This window comes from Colossoma macropomum, unplaced genomic scaffold (genome assembly GCF_904425465.1).
Source record: "Colossoma macropomum unplaced genomic scaffold, Colossoma_macropomum, whole genome shotgun sequence".
NCBI classification, from domain to species: domain Eukaryota; kingdom Metazoa; phylum Chordata; class Actinopteri; order Characiformes; family Serrasalmidae; genus Colossoma; species Colossoma macropomum.
This window is the reverse complement of record NW_023494799.1, coordinates 19,909,950-19,922,658: the sequence shown is the minus strand read 5'-3', so window position 1 is coordinate 19,922,658 and position 12,709 is coordinate 19,909,950. Positions and strand designations below refer to the sequence as shown.

Genomic DNA, 12,709 nt, shown 5'->3' with positions numbered 1-12,709 from the left:
CACACCAAACCACTCTGAATCACTCTGATTACATCTCATTGATGGAACTGTATAAACATTTTGAAAATCAGCAGAATTCTCCTTTAAGCATTAGTTCTCTGTAATAAGTTGTACACATTTTAATACACATTATTTATGCCATAAAACTGCAACACAGATCTGCAAAAATAAGAACAATAACTTGGCCGATTGCCTATTCCACATCTTGACGAACAATCTGCCAATTCCAGTCTTGGCTGCATCCCTGTTTCTTAGAAAAATCTCATGTGAAATATTAGATTCACTGATTAAATTTAATCTGATTCCATTTTCCAGGACAGCGTTTTTGGAGTAAAATTAGAGGGTCCATTTGTCGAGTCCTCGGGCAAGTGTGGTTTAATTTAAAGTCACAGAGACGGAGACCTACTGACACCGAGCTGTTCCAGATCAGATACGACCGTCCACCCTGGCCTGGCCACCTGTCCCCCAGTATAACCGTATACCACACCCCGGCAAGCGGGGGGACGGCAGATGGCGTTTGGGGGCTTGGAGATTCAGAGGCTAGTGGGATGATCTCCCTGACTCCCCCCACCAAACCCACCCCCAATCAGCAAATCCTGAATGAACATAATGGGTGAAACAGTGCAAAAACCCAAAGATGTAATCCACCGCAGGGTGAAGCTGATCAGAGCTCACAGTTTAATTCTGCTCAGCTTTATTTATACAACACTGACTCCAACAGACACTGTCCCAAAACTCAATATCAAAATACAACACTGAGGGTACTGACTGATTTACTACAACATCTCAAAAAGAAAAACTCCCTAAGAGCATGAAGAGCAACCACTGAGAGGAACCAAGAGTCAGAACTCCCTACGTGCATGAGGTGGAACCACTGAGAGGAACCAAGACTCAGAACTCCCTAAGAGCATGAGGAGGAACCACTGAAAGGAAACAAGACTCAGAACTCCTTGAAAGCATGAGGCGGAACCACTGACAGCGGCACCTGATGAGCATAAGGAGGAACCATTTAGAGGAACCAAGACTCAAAAACTCTGAGAGCATGAGGAGGAATCACTGTGAGAATCCAAGACTCAAAACTCCCGAAGAGCATGAGGAGGAACCATTGAGAGGAAACAAGACTCAGGAACCTGAAGAGCATGAGGAGGAACCACTGAGAGGAACCTAGACTCAGACACCTGAAGAGCATAAGGAGAAACATTTAGAGGAACCAAGACCAAGATCCAGAACTCCCTAAAAGCATGAGAAGGAACCACTGAGAGGAAACAAAACTCAGAACTCCTTGAAAGCATGAGGCGGAACCACTGTGAGGATCCAAGACTCAAAACTCACGAAGAGCATGAGGAGGAACCATTGAGAGGAAACAAGACTCAGGAACCTGAAGAGCATGAGGAGGAACCACTGAGAGGATCCTAGACTCAGACACCTGATGAGCATAAGGAGGAACAATTTAGAGGAACCAAGACCCAAAAACTCTGAGAGCATGAGGAGGAATCACTGTGAGAATCCAAGACTCAAAACTCCCTAAGAGCATGAGGAGGAACCACTGAGAGGAAACAAGACTCAGGAACCTGAAGAGCATGAGGAGGAACCACTGAAAGGAACCAAGACTCAAAGTTCTCTAAGAGCATGAGGAGGAACCACTGAAAGGGACCAAGACTCAGGAACCTTTTAATGTAAGTCAACAGAACCAGACTTTTTTCCAAGTAATTTTGGTCCACTCATCATAAAATTTACACACAATGTAAAGAGCAGCAGGCATTTTCACATTATGTCAAAGACTGAAAAAGGACAAAAATAGAGATACAAGGTTTTGTGCCAACAGCAACGATATGGACGCATTAAGAACCAAGAATCTGCGCTGCATCAGACAGAAGACACGAAAAACAATTTTATACCTTCCGTGTTCCTAAATGGTTCTCGTCTTGGCCTTAGTCCTCTCAGCTGGTGTGGAACTTTTCCATTAAACTTTAAAATTTAAAAAGGTTCTTTGTCTTCACACCACACACAATTCTGTAAAGAACCACATGTTGAAAGATCTTTCAGAAAGGTTCTTCTGTAAGGTGCTCCACTGAGCCTGTACTTTAGGAGTGCAGGAGTGTTTTGAGCTGCAGGACTATGACTCTACCGAGGCGAGGAATTGCACAGATTTCTAAAGATGCACAAGGGGAGATATCAGCACTGCACTGTATTAAAGAACCGCTCCCCACTGAGACGAGCAGTAGAACCTGATTAGAGAGATAATGCATGGCAGTAAATACAGAAGCAGAGTCCCTCATTCTTCACCATGAGCTCCAGACTCACTCATATCATATTCAGTCAGGCTGAAGATGTGCAGCACCGGCGTGTGGCGCACATCAATCAAACTTGTTCATAATAGATCACAGCTGTTCCCCACAACAAGGAAACCAACAGGACTAGATAAACCAGGAGTGGGCAGCGTTATTCATATATATGGAGATTAGCACCTAACACAGATGAAAAATGTGTGGCCAATTTAGGGGATTTAAAATTATTAAAAATATCAGCTGATGTGATTATATAATTTCTTTGATTTTATACAGCAGTTTTAGTTTTTTATGGCGCTTTACTGACTGATATACACGTCTTAAACTCAAACTAACAGCAGACATTCAGTATTATATAGTAAGTTAGGGCTGGGCGATTAATTAAACTTTACTTTCAGATACCATTTTGGCTTCCAAGATTATGAAAACAAGACAATGGAGATAAAACGATTATTGTGCCATGTTTTGTTTCACAGTGATGCTCTTGTTTTGTCTTGTGTTATAAATCTTGGAAGCCAAGAAAATAAAATTAAATTAATCACCCAGCCCTAACTTACTATTTAATACTATTAGTTTGAGAATAAATGAGGTGAGCTTTTAGGGAGGGGCGAAAGTGCACCACTATAAAGGAAAGGGGTGCCCTTTTATCCCTCCCTAAAATTCCAAATTCATCTAATTTATTTTGATTATATATTTATATTTATATTTATTTTTATGTATTATTTTTCATATATGTTTAGTAGTTTTCAGCAAGTTGTGGAAGTACACTACAACACAGCTGATCTTAATTTGATCTTATTCATTTATTTCTTAGTTTTGTATTTTTAATTTGAATGTATATTTATCTTTTTTATAGGTTTGTTTGTAATTGTGTTAAATAATTGTGATCTCAATGTTGACCAAAATAAACATTATTATGATTTTTGCCATAATCTAGCAACCCTCAGTAGCGGTCATCAGTATCAGCTGATATATCAGTCAGGCCGCAACAGACACTTATCTTAGCACTGTTTACTTAATCAGAACTTTCATTTAACAATTTAACGTACTGGAAAAATATAAGACAAAGTATAAAATGTGTTGTAACTTTTGCACGGGCCACATTTCCCCTAGTATATTAATTTCAATAAATAAACAGTAATTATGTATTAAAATGTGTTCTCTGTAGAGGATGTGTAACTTATTTACTTTCAGAAAATCAACCATGGAATCTGACCGGGGAACCAAAACTTTTGCATGATTATATATAAAACATTTCAGACTGAATAAATGATGATAAATTTGTGCAGGGTAAATTTGTTTGTGTCAGAATTCTCTGGGTTAGGAGGTAGTGCACTCTTATAACAATATAACAATATAAAATATCTTATTGGTGATATCGTTCACCCTGAGAATAAAGCAGGACAAGAAGAGAAGACGATGGAAGTTTCATGGAAACTGAAACAGATGTGAACATTAGAGTCATTTTTTACCACCCAATCAATGGAGCTGACTGGAAAAACATCAAAAGAAGCAGCGAGTGTATTCAAATTGGCAAAATACCTTCTCCAGTGTCTAAAAGGCAAGAGGGGTTTTAAGCACAGATGCTGAAGCCTTTATGTGGCGAAATCCAATATTCACTGATGACCTTAATGACCTCAGCCATATGTTCCACCAGCACAATGTCAACACTGACGCACCTGCAGTTCCTCTACTGTACAGATCATATCAATACACACGGACACTGTGATGAGCCTTATTATCATCTTTTATTGGACAAACAGTAAAGATGCACTACTAAAGATTTCTGTGTTAAAACTGAAAGGAGTGACATGTATTTTTATATGTTTGAAATACATTTCAAACACACTGCAATGCTGAAATACAATCCAAACACTAAAATGTATTTCAGAATATATTGCCATATTAACCAAATATATTTGAAAATGTATGTGGAAATATTACACATAGAAATGTACCATACAAAAATAAATGTATGTAAATGTGTTTATCAAATCTATTTGAAAATGTATGAAAATATCCAAAATCCTGTCTAAAGCACTTTACAGTTTGATACCTTTTGAAATGAATTTGTCTTCCAGTATCTTCATTTTAAATATGATCCAATCAACCTTTAACATGACAAAACCAAGTGTTGTAGATATTGATGCTCTGGGAAAATGCAGTTATGATTTGATATGTTGTTTATGTGAAATACATTGTGTGTGAGAGTCTCACTGCAGACATACATGGTTAATGTAAAGTACAATGCAGACCACAGAATAGTCAGTACTGTTTTAGTTATATCTGTAATCTTTGTTAAACTACACACAACTAAACACATATAACTAATAAATGCATTTTAAAATATATTTAACAAATACATTCCTGGCCATTTTAATACATCGCAAAAATATGTTTGATAAATACATTTGGAATATATTTTTTATATGGGTCTAAACGCCATCTGAATTAAATTATACTCACTATACTGGAAATGTTTGCCTGGCTTTATGCCGCTGTGAGGTGTGGAATGACTTTTTTTCAGTGCAAATGTGTAAATGCAGCATAAGAAAAGCAAGCGCTAACAGGCTAGCATGCCAACCAGCGCTTCACCTTGTCTACGTCACGTAAGTAAAGAAAATACATATTAAAATCAAGATTTCAACAAATAATAAAGCATGTTCCAGAATCTACACATCAGAATATTGTAGTACTTGTAGTACTTCATTTTTTGACGAAATTGGGTTATTTTTATTTATTTTTATTGGCTTTTCTGTAAAACATATGGATCCTGCTGACCATCAGAGTTTGACTCCATGTTCGTTCCAGAACGTCCGTTTTTCACCATCCAATCAGATCCTGATGAATAAAATCAGGTCCTGCCCAGTTGTTTACCATCCGAGTAGCCTGTCTCACTCTGAAATAGGTCATGTTATGGAAGAAAAATGTGATCTGATTTTTAATCACGCTGGCTTTTAAAGTCAGAGGCAAGTTTTTCACACCACGTCGTACGTCTTTACGTATTAACGTCACACACGCTCAGTGTGTCCCATTTCAGGGGCTGTGTCCTTTGGAGGCTGCATTTCAAGGCCGATTGTGTCACAGCGGCGCGACTAAGCCGTCCCATTTCGAAGGCTCCTTCATACGCAGCCGAGAGATGTGTCCTTCTTTTCCATGGCAACGAAGGAACCAACAGATGGATCCTTTGCCAGCCAACATATCCTGAGGTTCACTGCATGCCGGCAAGGATCGAGAACATGGCAGCATCAACAGAGAAGCGAACAGCGAAGAATACACTTTTAAATATAAGTACTGGGTTTAAACTTAGGCAAATGGCCAACGATACAAATGTAAAAAAAAAAAAAACAAGCTCATCAGTAGCCGACAGTTCCAGCTCTAATAAATGAAAAAATTAAACGTTTCTGGCTCCATCTTTAAAGAACTTTAAAAGAACTTGATAAAAGCGGTGTTCCGTGGCACAACGTTGGATTTCCTGACGCAAACAGAAAATCCACCGTAGACAGACCGTCTCATTCTGGTTCAGCCTTTGTGGGTCTAAGCAGCCTTCAAAGGATCCAGCCCCTGAATTGGGACACACTGACAGACTCAAAAAGAAGGTCTGGCTCAATGTTTAGGCCTCAAATGATCTCTAAATTAACATTATACTGATGAAGATAACAATAGTAGATAATTCACTCACATCCTCAGAAGACGCGTCCTTCACCAAGTTTAGACTGAGTTTACTTACAGTTACACATTTCCACCATAGAGGTCAACAGTGCAGCGATGCTGTGAGTGTGAATACTGAACACAAGCATCTGCAGTGTGAATGAAATAAATCAATAAGTGAACCACGGGTGATTAAACCAGTGGTAAAGAGTTTTTACCCGCCACTGGGTTGAGGCCGAGTTCAGGTCAATGGATCAGTGCATGTTTACACTTGTTTCTCTTTTCATTATCAGAGAGTAAAACAGAAACACTGTTTACAGACTGAATTAATGTAAACAAACCTTCATGTATACAAAAATACACAGAGACTCAGAGCTGTAACACACATAAACACATACACATATTTTTACATTCACACACACAGACACATACACAGAGCTCATTTTAACAGTGAATATCTGACATCACTGACAAACAGTCTCATCTTACAGTTACTGTCACTCTACCACTCTCTCTTTTTCTGTCTCTTGCCTACATCTCTCACATGCACAAACTCTCGCTCTCCTTTATCTCTCACGCTGTCTCAGTGTCTGTCCTTTATCTAACTCTCTCAATCACTCTCTTTCTCCCTTATCACTGTCTTTCTCTCTCCCTTTCTCCGTCCTTTACTCCCTCTCTCTCCTTTTATTTCTTTCCTCTCTCTGTCTCTTTCCTTTATCTCTCTCTCTGCTCTATGTCTATCTCCCCCCCCCTTTCTCTGATAGATAGTTAATAGAAAGTGCATGATGTGGGATGAGAAATTCCAGTCTGGATTCAGGAATTCTGTCAGCAGACTAAACTACAGGTGAGCGATATGATGATCTGGTATTGTTATTGCGATAAATGACATCATGATACTCTTTTTAGAGAATCATGTCAACAGTATTCAAGAGGGGCACTCCAGAAAATTTGATATAAAAACTAATTTGATCACCAAAAAAATAAAAAATTGAACACTAAGAAAGATTAGAACGTCTCTACACTGCCCCCTGGTGGAGGAGAGAGTCAGAATCTCAGGGTTCCACAAAATGAGAATGTAGAACAGACAGGAGCTCGTTTGCTGATAAAAATGTGCAAATTCTGACACGTGTAGCTTCACTGGTGGTTTTGGATAGTACATAAAATGTCTATATTTGTGTTGTATATATTGGGACCTCTGGTTCCTATCACCACCACTGTAAAGACTGTTGGTTGTTTTTCTACAAACAAATTATTTAATATCAAATCACTTTGAATCATTGAATTTGAGAAATTAAATTAAACGAATTTGAGAAATTAATAAAAAAGTGCAATGCCCCTTTAAATACAACTCAACTGACATATTGACATATTTTCAGTTTTAAGTCCAGCGGCTCATTTTTTTTAAATTGTTCACAGTCTCAACCTTTTTAGAATTGAGGTTTGTACTTCACAGCCTTGAACAACAACTACAATTTATTTTGCTAAAACAATATAAATTGCTCAAAATTTTCTGCTGGTCTCCTGTGGAACCGGTTTGAAGAACCTGTCTGAGAAGCTGGAGGGTCAATGAAGAAAGCACGATAATGGAAAGCACCTCTAATGGACTCTGTCATCTTTGAAATAAGGATGAATAAAGCAGTGAGGCACCTCAGAGGCTCTGAAAGGACTGAATCTCCCTCAGCAGCGCAAACACTAACACAGGCTCTCTAATCTGCTCCGTACAAACACACCCTCACTGTTATTCCATTAAGACTCAGAGCCTCTTTAAAATCAGTCAGACACAGTCATACAGACTCTGACCAAACCAAACCCTCCACGATGAGATGCATTAAACACAGCGGTGGTGTCCCAAGGGGTGGAGCAGGCGGGCACGAACAGGACAGAGAGCCCCCAAATGCAAAATCTACAGCGGAATGAAAATTTAATTATTGACAGGCAGGTGTGTGGAATAAAACCCATAAGCCAACTTTAATATCACTAATATAACCCGCGTGTAATCAGCCATGTTCTGTGTTTGGTGTGTGTTTTGTGTGTGTCTGGTGCGGTTTGACTGTCTGTATGTCTTCAGTTTATGTGAGTTGTTTCTGATATTAGGCCTCAGCAGCTGTAGTAAACTGTAGGGCTGCGTCCCAAACCGAAAATTCAGCAGTGCACTCAGTAGTGTAGAGCAGAGTAGTGTAGTGTTTACAGTGTGTGGTTTGGGACACAGCCCAGGACATTTATATTTGGGGAAGCAAGCTGCGATTTTCAAAATTACTTGAAAAATTTACTCAATTTACCAACAATGAGGTCAACACAGCACATTCATCACCATCCAGTTTCACAACACTGATCTCTCACTGTACAGTAGACAGATAGAAAGAAAGAAAGAAAGAAAGAAAGAAAGAAAGAAAGAAAAAGAGAGAAAAAAAGAATGAACAGATAACAACAAACAATGCAGAGAAAAAAGAAAGAATGAAAGAAATGAAAAAAGGAAGACAGAAAAAGACAAATAAAAAAGAAAGAACGTAAGAGAAAGATGGAGAGAGAAAAAAGAATTAATGAATGGACAACAGAAAGAAAGAAAATGAAAGAAAAAGGAAGAGAGAAAAAGAAAAAAGAACAACAGGAAAGAAAAATAAAACCAGAAAAACAGAAAGAAAAACCGAATGACAGAGAAAGTGGGGGGAGGGAGAGAGAGGGAGAGAGAGAGAGAGAGAGAAAGATGCCTGCAGACGCCTGGTTCCACTCACCACCACTGTACAGAACTCAGAAGACGTGTAGGTTCACTGGTCGTTTTGGATAGTAAATAAAATGTCTAGGTTTGTGTTGTAGTCATGGCGACCCCTGGTTCATTTCACCACCATCATAAAGAAATCTGAAACATTTTACACCAAACCACTCTGAATCACTCTCTGCCATTCAATTATGAAGGAATTCTGGAAAAATGGGTGGAATTTCCCTTTAGCAGTTTCTTACTGCTCAGTGGCCGCTCTGCAGCGTGTGTTAGTCACCACACTGGAAACTAGAGTACAGCTGGGCTTTCTGCTCTGCTATTAATATTCATAACCTGGTGGAATCCCCCGGTGATCAATTTAGCACACCTGATCATATCAATAATGTAGCAGAATAATGCAAGATCCAGCATCCAGCACACAGACGGTGTCCGCTATCACTTCATTTTCACAATATTACTGATTATAACAATATTCAAGTATGAGCTCATATTTTTTGGCTGAAATAAAAACATCACTGACACAAAAAAAGAAAGAGAAAAGTCAGACAGAAGAAAGAAAGGTTAATTAACCCACACATTACTTTTTTGATCTTCATTAAGGGTGCCAATAATTATGGAGCTGACAGTAGCTAGCGGTAGATTAGATTTTCTTGAAGTTTTCAACTTACATACACGAATCATGAGCGCATGCACTTAAAATGACCAAACATAGTCATATTAGCTTGTACACACTTAAAGATGGATCTTAAAGGGTTCTTTAGTAAAGACAATGGTTCTATATAGAACCATGAACCCTCAAAGAACTCTTTGCATGATGAAGTGGTTCTTCAAATGTGTTGTTTATGGCTCGATATAGCACCAAAAAGGGTTCTGATATTGTTATGATGTCAAGTTTGTATCAACAGATGAACCCTTTTTGGTGCTATATTGAACCATTTTCTTTACTAAACAACCCTTAAAGAACCATCTCTTTTAAGTGTGTTGCTAATCAGCCAATTTGGCCACTTTAGGCTTGTATGTAATAGCTGCAAAAAATAAACAAAAAGAGACAATTAAATCGTTAAACACAATTGAATTTCATGATCGAAACATCGGACCACTCTCTGTTCTTTCATACATCTGCTAAACTTCCCAAAAAGTCCTGAAGGACTTCAACACAGTCCACACTTCTATTTCCGCTCAGCTCCCAGCACACCTGCGCCAGGTAATTCCCACCTGACAGGCTGTGATCACTCAGCCCAGGTGCGTCCGGAGCCGGAATAGTAACAGCAACATGCACTCACTGGGACCCCTGGGGCTCAGAGTAGGAAGCTCTGCTGTAAAGAATGTAAATAGTCTATTCTGGCTTCGTGTGCGCCTCTTTTGAAGAATGTGAGCTGAATGTTTCCACAGACGCCGTCTGCAGCGTGAAAGCTCAGGCGTGTTTGTGCTTTATTGTCAGTAATGATGTCTAATGTGATCTTCTGGGTCCTGTGTGCATTTGCAAGCCAATAAAAAGGACACAGATCTCTCAGTGATGCAACGCACCACCCACCACACCTGATGCCACACACCACCAGGAGACACTCAAGGCTTTAACCAGCCATAAATCAGGAAAGCGTGTGGAGGAGCTCACAGACAGTCAGAGACTCAGGCTGAGGTCACGTCAACACCAGAGACAGTAATCCACATCCTGCTGTGCAGCTATTTATATACTGGATCAAAAAATGGTGTCAAAGTCAGATCCTGGAGGACCGGAGTGCTGCAGAGTTTAGCATTTCACTAACACTTTATTTTGTAGATGCTTAAGTCTGTCTTTAACTAACATTCAGGGAAATATCTATTAAATGCAAGTGAACTTGAAGGTGGGTGTGAAAGATTCTGTTAAATCCAAACCAAACCGGATCCTAACTCTAACTTCACTACAAAACACACACCTACTGCTAAATTTAACCCTGAGTGTCACCAGAAAGTCTGTTAATAGTTTAAGTATCTGTAGATCATCTATAGTGACCATTAAAATAACGATCGTTTGATAATATTCAACGTATTTATTAAAACAATCAATTTAACTAATAGCTAAAAGATAATACTTCACTTACAAAAAGATTGATGATATGCTGATATGCTAACATGCTAACGCTCATCTGCTAGCTAAAACAGATTAAGCCAAATAGATTAAAATAATTAAAGTGAATTAAAAATAGTGTCCGTATGCTAATATTCAACTAATAATTAAAGCAATGAAATTAACTAATAGCTAACAAAAATTAATATTTAACTTTCAAAAACCTTAATATGCTAACATGCTAATATGCTAACATGCTAATACGCTAACATGCTAACACTCATCTGTTAGCTAAAACAGATTTAGCTAAATAGATCTAAACTGTTCTAGCTAACTATTAAGATAGTTCCATTGTAATTATTTGGACATGTTCAATTAAATAGATGAAAAGGTTCTGGTTAGGTTCTATATAGCTACACTCTTTAAAAAAGATCAAAGTTTCTTGAGCAAAGACAATTGTTCTATATAGAACGATGAACACTCAAATAACAATTTGCATGCTTAATGGGTTCTTTGCAGAGTGGAACGATTCTTCAGACTGATGGAGAATGTTACGCATATGGTTCTCTTCTCGGGTTCTTTTATTGTTACAATTTCTAGAAGAACCCTTTTTGGTGCTATAAGAACCACTGTCTTTCCTAAAGAACCCTGGAGAAAGTTTTTTAAGCGTGAAGCTATTAATAAAATTTACATCTATTTATCTAACTAAACAGATTTTTCTAAATATACAAAAAGGTTCTATATATCTAACTATTAACAAAGTTTATGTTTATCTATCTATATAGCTAGCTAGCAGGAGTTGGATAAATAGATCAAATTACTATCTAGCTATTTACTAAGCGTTTCTATCTAATAATTTATTTATTAATTGCAAATGAGTGTTACAATATTAAATAAAAATAATGACTTTATTAGTGATTATTCATGTTAGCCTGAACATGAATAACAACAATTGAGCTGAATTAGCTGTTTTAAACCCAAGCATTAAACTGTGTCTGACAATCCCACCACAATTTGGAACATCTGAGGACCTTCAGGAGCTTTTTATTTGAATCCTCTGGAAAGACCTTGAGGGACTGGACACTGTCCACTGAACAGAAATGACCCTTACCTTTTTCTGATCCTCCAAACCGTGAAACACCTGCTTCCTCTTCTGCTGCTGAGGGGCAGGTGTTCCTGCCCCTGATGAATCAGACATCTCTCCAAAACCTTCCTGTAGTATCCACGGTCCTTCAGACAGACAAATCCAAACAGAAACAACCCGACGTCCCAAATCTAAAGTCCAGCCCCACTTTGCCTCCCTTCTACGTGTCCATCAGAACGATTTGGTTCAACTCATTGCCTTCGCCAAAGCGATGTCCAGTCATTCATTGCGATGGGTGGGATCTGAGGTCACGCTGTGCTTTTTGTCTGAGGCTAAAGCCCAGAGCGGCTGCTTTGTAGTGGGCTTCAGGAGCTGCGGGAGAGTCCAGAGGGTCCGCTGGTCCAGCCGTCCAAACTTCATTGTTGAGCATTTCTCAGGAATCCCACGCGGAGCTTGAATTTGTTAATCCGCTGAGAGTTCAGGACTGCCATGACTCATATTCCCACACGTTTACAGCTCCATGGCATCTTGAGGAACCCTCAAAAGAACAAGACACAATGTGACAAACCAAGAGAAGATCGCAGGTGAGTTTTATTGCAGGACTGATTCTCTTATCGCAATCACAAGCAACAAAACAGACTAGACTAATAGTTTCTGTTTTGGGCTCTATTTTGATTTTCAAGAAGACTGTTAAATAATCTGCTGCTAATGTCCACTAGGGGTGGGCAATTACACAATATTTTATCAGTATCATGATAAATTATGTTATGATATGAATTTCTGAGTATATCGTGAATATCATCAGAACACTGACTGCATGTGTCATTACAGAGAGAGCATAAATAGTTCTGTTTAAATCGGTTTAGTGCAGCGCAGGGTGTGAAATGTTAAATAAAAATAATTTTTTAATCCTCATATTCATC

The 12,709-nt window shown here is 38.6% G+C and overlaps 1 protein-coding gene across 1 annotated transcript in view; it reads right to left on the bottom strand.

Annotated features, from left to right (window-relative positions):
- The window catches only part of nav2a (neuron navigator 2a), a 343,940-nt gene extending 331,909 nt beyond the window's left edge, over positions 1-12,031 (bottom strand). The window contains exon 1 of the mRNA XM_036587379.1: positions 11,814-12,031. Coding sequence (XP_036443272.1) covers positions 11,814-11,900 — 87 coding nt within the window. The 5' untranslated portion in view covers positions 11,901-12,031. The remainder of the gene's footprint in view (positions 1-11,813) is intronic.
- Between the last annotated feature and the right edge of the window lie 678 nt (positions 12,032-12,709).